Genomic DNA, 7414 nt, shown 5'->3' on the forward strand with positions numbered 1-7414 from the left:
GGGGACTGATCTGGGTAGTTACTCTACCGAAAAATGATCTGGGACTGATTTATCTGCCGGAGTAAAACCTTGGGGATTGATATGTGTATTAATTTTTCTTAGGGACTAAAATGTCCGATTCTAAAATTCTCGAGGACTGATTTGGGTAATTACTCTAATATTTAATTTAAACAAATATACAGGGAACCGATATTAGTGACGAAATCAGTGAAGAAAATAGAAATAGGATTTTTGCCAAAATATGCTAGCAGACATGTGGTATTGCCATTGAAACCTCCATCTTCCTTAATTGACTTACTGGGTCTGAAAGACTGAAACTGAAACTGAAACAAACACCATCTTCGGAAAGCTGTTTCAGCTCGCAGCTCAAATGTGGCGCCAAAATATACTCCGTGTAATTTCTCTCTCAAACATTCCTTGCATTTTTTTTTTCCAATTCACTTAACAAGGTTCAGCTTAATGCTTAGAACAAATTCATTCATTTTACAGCACAATCACGACTCAGATCAAAGCATTTCCGGTAACTAGTAGCTTCTGCAATTTATTATTATTATTATTAGAGTACAATTGCGAATCACTTTCTTCTTCCTTAATTCGCAGATGACGACGTAGATGAGCCAGACGGCGCTTGTCCAAACGACGTCATTTCGGTAAAAACCTTAAAAGCCTCTGCCGCTGCCTCCAGCAAGGTTCACTCGTTAATCCCCACATTCTCGCTTATTCACTCTCAATCTCTCATGTCTATTTCGAAATATACAAACTATTTACTATTTATTTGTTTATTTTTATGATGATAGGAAGAACTGCCTCTTCCAGTGCGGTTGGATTTTCTAAAAGGTGCCTCGGTTATCTTAATTGTTGATATTGCATTATGTTTGACTATTAATAAATAGTATTTGTGTGTGAGTTTTAATTATTATTAGTTGTCACAGGAATCTCGAATCAAATTTTGGCTGGGACAAGCAGCAGTTTGTCAATTAAGGCATGTCTTGATAAATTTTTGGAGATTCCATTACTTTTTCGATTATTTGTTATGTGAAACTAATATTGTTGTGATCAGGAACCAACAGATACACCTCCCGAAGATGAGGTTGAAATGCCTGAATTCAATGAGGGTGACAGCAGTAGCATATTGGGGGAGGTAGCTGCCAATTCAAGTGACGAAGAAGTAATTCAGGATGAGGTACTTGTTGAAGTTAGTACAGAAGAACATTTTGTTTGTGATCTTATAGCCATTTGTTTTGTTAATTTCTCCAGCTCTGTACTTTTGTTGTTAGTTATCCTCTACTAGTAATCAATATCATCTTTTATTTTTACTATAAAGGGTAACACTGTCCTGTCGATTAGAGAGCTTCGCAAGTATGGTCCTCAATTCGTCAGACACAAACAAGTTCGAGTTTCTAATGAAAGATCTGAAGCAGTGTTACCTCTCAAAGAAAGTTCTTCATGCTCAGCATTACATGCTTCCACCTCCAGAGCAAACCGATGTGGTACCTATCCGAAGTAAATAGAAGTTTCTCCATTATAGTTAACGGCAATTTCTTAAGGAATCTGAAAATTGTTAGAGAAGTATTTTGTTGTGCTGATGTGCTTTTTAGATTTCTTTGGAATCTTGTGTCATCCCAGTGCTAATTGCAGCTGTTGCAGCCAAAATAATTCAGTATTTATTTACAGGGTTCATGCTATATGGTTGCATACGATGATTAGTAAAATAATTTCCACACAGAAATGGAGTAAAGTCTCTTATTGAAGTTGAATGTTGGATCTATTCTTCTAGTAGTAATTGATGAAGCAATTATGTTGATCGTGTACAGTTGCAAACATTTAGATGAAGAAATAATTGATCAAAATGTGAAGTGTTACTAATATGGGCTGTGGTCTACTGCTTTTCCAAACAATAATTTTGCTACATATAAGTTTTTTGGGTGATTTTTTGTCCTCCCTTTGCTGTTGGGAAAATTCCTAATATTATTAGAAAAATTCCATAAAGTACCATTTTTCCAGTGCATAAACGTTTACTTCAAGCTTTGAAAGTTAAGTATTTTGTCAAATTGATAACCACTGCAGGTGTTTGGAGGAAAGCTAAGTCAAGAATTTCAATGTCATCATTGTCACACAAATGTGAGAATTCTGGTCCTTCAATGTCTGATAGATTGCCTGAAAAGAAAGCTGATGGACCTTGGGCTTCTGCAACCTTGGACAGTAATCATACTGAAGATAATGATGGTGTGGAATTAAGTTCAGATACTGAGCCGGCTGAAACAGAAGCCATTGCACCAGGACCTAATCTACCCTCAATGGCTGACCTATTTGAAAATCTCCAAGACAAAACACATCTAGTGAGTGTCAATTTTGAAAATCGTTCCCTTGTTATTTTGGCCTATCTAATTTCTGTAAGGCCTTTCCTGTCTCTACGTTTCAGTATTTTCCACATGGTCAAACCAGAGGAAAAATAGGGCACACTGTTCAGAAGAGGGGTAGATCCGACCTGCCAGATATGATTGCTGACAGTGAAGACTCCCCTGATCTCGTGGATAGTGGATCATCAAGTGACAATGAGGTGCGCATTTGCTAAGTTGTATATTTTAGTATCTTGTCATAACTAGCTCTACATCTTTTACAGGAGAGCGATCAACATATGAGGATTACTTTCTGTGGAAAGAAAACGCAGACCATGGCAGATCGATTTCAGGAAGCTTTAGGGACTTCGTCTATTATTGCCGAAGGGACTCATGTTGGTGTACATAATTCATTGAGGTATGAAGTAGTAGTTTCTTTTTACTTCCATGCAATTAAGAAAAGTGAATTTGAACTAATTATGAATATAATGCTTTGTTATGTTGCTGAATAGCACAGAGCTGGAATATTTGGCAAGCTGCAGCAGGTCATGCAGACAGAGAAAGAAAGAGATTTGGACTTTTGGAAAAAGCTACAATCTGGAGCTAGACCAGATAGTAAAACTTTTGCTTTTACTCTGTCTGCCTTTTTCATTCTTGTCTAAGTACACATCACAAAAACTTCTGTCATATTGAAACCATTGTTACTTAGTCTCTCTCCCCCTTGTTGGGGAGGGCCAGTACATAGACACAAAGAGATAAATGCGAAGGTTATATACTCTTTTTAAAAAAAAAAAAACATTTGCAGGTGAACTTGGCTGCTTTGATGTGAAAATCATTTCAAGATACTTGGATGGAAAGCTGACTGTTTGTCATTGTTCATTTGGCAAGTTCAGAGAGGTAAAATTGTTAAAAACATAACTTAAATGAGTTCACCTTTTTTCGCTTGTCATTGTTTTATTATGCTTATTTTTGCTAATGATGTCTGTTTTTCCTACTCTGAATTTGAGAAGATTGATTTTCCTGAAGTGGGACACATGCTACGTGTAAGGTATACTGAGTTATTGATTCAAGGTGTTTTGATGCATTTGCAGCATTTTCTATCAACAAATAACAGAGAAAGCACCATCATCTTTAGTCCAAGGGTTTGTGACAATGTTGACCTTGAAGTTGGGAACTTGATCCGTATTCATCCGCCATGGTAAGAATGTGTGTGTGTGTGTGTATATGTATATATTTTTTTAAAGTTACTTACGGTTGCTCAACTGAGCCGAGTATAGTTGTCAGTTGTGTTAATGGGTAAATCCTGAATATTTTATTATATGCACTTTTCTGGGACTTCAACTTGATATGAAGTGCAAATGTTCTTGCTTTCCTTATCTCTTTTGGTTTTCATTCTTGGACAGGAAGGAGATTCAGGTGGGAAATGACCGTATGATATTGTGCACATATTTCTCCCAAATTTAACCCATGTTCAGTTTCTTTGACGTCATAATGGAATGCATTTGATGTGAATTGCATTATAGTTAGGGTACATAAACTCCGTCCAATATCTTGTATGTTATATCTAGCTTTGTGAAATATTCATTAACAATAGCAAATTTTTCAATTGCTAATTTGGAAGGAATCTTGCAATGTCTTGTTCTAGTGTTCCTACACATGCTACACATTCTTCTCTTCATTCATTTATTTGAGACAAATCAATGAATATCAACTATTACATTACTAAGTGCACGATATGCTGCACACTTCATGTCATATTATAATACCAGTTAGAGGATTGATTAAGCCAAGAACTCTGAATTCAGCTTCAAGAATGCAGCTATCGCCCACCAAGAATCCACTACTTGGGTCTTTAAATTTAGCCAATGCCACAAGCTGTTGATGCGTCAGCATCTTTCCTATCTTTTCTTAGTAAATTTGTATTCAATTTCTTGAGTTTAATCAAGAATTAATTATCTTTTAGCCACTATGAATGCTACTTTGAGTCTTGTGCAATTTTGTTTATTTTAGGTAGTATTTGGTTGGATTTGATGGAGCTTCCGCAGAAAAAGAGAAGAAGGCTATATAGGGCAGAAATGCTTAGAGGATAGAGAGGAAGCTTGCACAAATGGAATCAGCACAAGAATTAAAGGAGATGACAGCGAGGAGCGACGCTTTCGCGTACCTGACGCGTACGCGTGACACGCGAAGAAGACGCGTACACGTGACATGCACCACGTGCAGAAAACGCAGAAAACGCTAATTGATTCAATTGTTAATTCAGATTTAAACATCCCCTTTGTTTGTGGTCTTGACAACGAAAACCTCAGCTCCAAAAACACATGTATCTTCAATCAAGTATCCGTTTGAAGAATCGTAAAATGTGTGAAGGTCAATAAATTTTGCAATACCCCATTCTGTTTTCAGGACATGGAAACGCCTAGTGCTTGCATCTGTATGCAGTTAATTTCATTAAGCAATTATTAATTTATTATACACTTCATTTTTCTCAATAATAAAACTAACTTTGTACCTTGTGTTGTGACATATGCGTCCTCGTGGAAATTATAGAGAGAAAAGTTGACAATGGCGTTAACCTCCCAATCAAGAGGTAACGAACTTGGATCCGTAAGCGCCAAGTAAATGGAAACATGGCCTTCCCCTGCTCTCCTTTTGTTCCCGGTGGGGTATATTGAGAGACTCCTATAACCACATCCATTAACATTAAATTGAATACATACAACTTTGTATAAAGCATGAATATTTTAGTGTTTGTGAGCTAATTCAGAGGTTTACTAAATATTAATTTAGGTGCATCAACTTGTGTACGAGCAAAATTAAGGCATTTGTACCATTTACAGTCCCCAGCTTCAAATTCTTCTGAGGTTACTTTTTCTATTGAGGCCTTCGCAAGCAATGAGAAGGATTTGATCTCGAACGCATATTGACTTGGTGGAGATTTTCTTCCTAAAAAGATGTCACCAAACAGTTCAATGCAGACAGAGAAATGTTTTTATTATAATAATTATTATTATTGCTATTTTAGTATAATAATAGCTACTATTTTTATTAGCCATGTTTGAATAATGCCTACCCATATTATACTAAAATTAATTATCATGCATTTGTATATAAATACATGTATAATTTAATTTTAATGTGTATTTTATATTAATGACTGATTTTAGTAGTTGATTTTAGTTATACCTAGCAAGGTTGGCATTTATTAATTCCCATCCTTCTATTTCAAAGAAACTACAAACGATAAAAGAAAAAGAAATAGCACAAGCTATCATATACGAAGGGAATGAGATAAAAGAAAACAATACCTCTCATGTGTCTGATCGATAACACTGGATTATCAGGTGGCATGTCCATGAGTAACGAGGACATTTTTTTTTTCGTTGGATAATTAAGGACTAAATAGCAAGGATGTTTTTTATTTGGCTTTTAAGGTTCTTCTCAAATATTCTAATCGGCTCAATACAATTTATTCACATTTCTACTAGAAGGAAAGGATTGTGTGAGAATATGTACTTGGCAATGCCAAAGATGAGGCTTCAAGGCATGGTTTCATTTAGAAAAAAGGTTCTTTAATTTGTTCGATACTTCAATATGGAGTCAATTTGATTTTATCATTATTTTTAACCAAAAAAGTTAATTTATTTTGACTAAGCTGTGGAAAAGGTTTACACAGAGTCACAGACGCACAAAAAAATAAATTTATTTTGACTCAGCTGCCAAAAAAGTTTACACAAACATGGACGCACGTACACACGCAAGTGTATATATATAAGGTGAGTCACAACACAAGTATTTTTAACTATATGTAGTGTAAAATTAATACTACGTTAAGATAAAACTCACTTATGCATATTAAGTATTTATCAAGGTGGCTATTTGTTTTTATGTAAAAATAATAATTAAGATGTTAATATGTATTATGTTAAACAGTTTAGTCAAGAATAAGCATAGAAAATTAGTTTCTAATTAGTCAACCTTTTTTTTTTTGTTATTGTAAATTTCCTTTTTAACTTTTATTTTTTGGAAAATTTAGTATGTATAACTAGAATTTAGATTTTATAATTCAAAATATAGGATTTAAAATTAAAAAAAGTTGGCTGAAAATGTTGTAGGCTTCATGTGACCCGTAATAATGCGTTAATTTTAGTAATATGAGAAATACAAACATCAAGTCGTTGTAGTATAGTGGTGAGTATTTCCGCCTGTCACGCGGACGACCCGGGTTCGATCCCCGGCAACGGCGCTTTTCTTTTCATTTTAATCTACGCTTCTTTTTCGTTTGGTCGTGAGCCCATTACTTCAAAACAATAAGCTTTCTTTTCTTTCGGGCTCCAGCCCGTCTCAATGTCAAAAAATTATTAATTTATACAAATACAATAATATCAATACTTATTGAATATTCTAATTTTTTATCATATAAAAAATAAATTAAATAAACAATAAAATATAAAATAATATTAAATTACATAAATAAAAAATACCTAATTTTTATATTTGAACTCGAAGGTAGAGGGAGTGTTGCTTATTAAATAGAGAGTTGTGAAATACAAATACACTCGGTTTAGTCCAAATCCAACATGTTTTAAATGTTTAAAACTAAAAACTATTGTGCAATAAAAGTAAGAGATGAAGATTAAATTTTGGTATTTTAAGTCATAGTAAAGTATTTGAGCCAATTGAACTATTTTTTATTTTTTGAAGAAGTATTACTAATTTTTTTAACAAAAGTTTGGGGGCCATGGCCCCCTTGTCTCAACTAAGCTCCGCCACTGGTGGTTTGTGCATGTAGCATTGGTAAAGGATAGTAGTGCATGCATGCAGCATGCATTAGTAGCTAATACGTACCGCAGTAGTGAAGGACAATCTTTAAAATTTTTTGTTTTTGTTTTTTTTTTCAAGCAATATGTTCTAGAAGAAGTTGAACCATATTAAATTTAAAGTAATCTTTTTTAATGACTTTTTCAAATAAAAATAAATATACAACTAGTATAAAAATAAAAAAGAATATTTAATTATTTGGACAATGTATTAGTATTCAGTTTTGACAAATATCACTTACTGATCTTTAGTCA

The 7414-nt window shown here is 34.2% G+C and overlaps 2 protein-coding genes and 1 non-coding gene across 17 annotated transcripts; 2 read left to right on the forward strand and 1 right to left on the reverse strand.

Moving 5' to 3' along the window:
- Positions 214-4401, forward strand: LOC107645615. Of its 15 annotated transcripts, none has more exons than XR_001621534.2 (14): positions 216-394; positions 490-520; positions 601-689; positions 798-837; positions 924-982; positions 1061-1183; positions 1325-1490; positions 2068-2339; positions 2399-2560; positions 2624-2757; positions 2852-2954; positions 3145-3236; positions 3431-3537; positions 3743-4057. XR_001621534.2 is itself a non-coding variant. In XM_021103858.1 (14 exons), the coding sequence occupies exons 1-14, from the start codon at positions 371-373 to the stop codon at positions 4351-4353; spliced, it is 1401 nt and encodes a 466-aa protein (XP_020959517.1). In that variant the 5' UTR covers positions 217-370; the 3' UTR covers positions 4354-4401. The 15 variants fall into 15 exon arrangements, 13 of the variants coding, with proteins under 13 accessions (XP_016205173.1, XP_020959520.1, XP_016205174.1 ...); XM_021103858.1 differs by lacking the exon at positions 3743-4057 and adding an exon at positions 4350-4401 and having other exon boundaries at positions 217-394; positions 2857-2954; XM_016349684.2 differs by having other exon boundaries at positions 221-394; positions 2857-2954; positions 3743-4065.
- LOC107646347 (MATH domain and coiled-coil domain-containing protein At3g58210-like) lies at positions 4600-5822 on the reverse strand. Its single transcript, XM_016350537.2, has 4 exons — positions 5648-5822; positions 5171-5285; positions 4852-5021; positions 4600-4771 (listed from the first exon to the last, which is right to left on the reverse strand). The coding sequence occupies exons 1-4, from the start codon at positions 5709-5711 to the stop codon at positions 4605-4607; spliced, it is 516 nt and encodes a 171-aa protein (XP_016206023.1). The 5' UTR covers positions 5712-5822; the 3' UTR covers positions 4600-4604.
- On the forward strand, positions 6514-6585 carry TRNAD-GUC. The gene has a single exon. It is a non-coding gene; the product is annotated as a tRNA-Asp (tRNA).

Source organism: Arachis ipaensis, chromosome B06 (genome assembly GCF_000816755.2).
Source record: "Arachis ipaensis cultivar K30076 chromosome B06, Araip1.1, whole genome shotgun sequence".
Classification (NCBI taxonomy): Eukaryota; Viridiplantae; Streptophyta; class Magnoliopsida; order Fabales; family Fabaceae; genus Arachis; species Arachis ipaensis.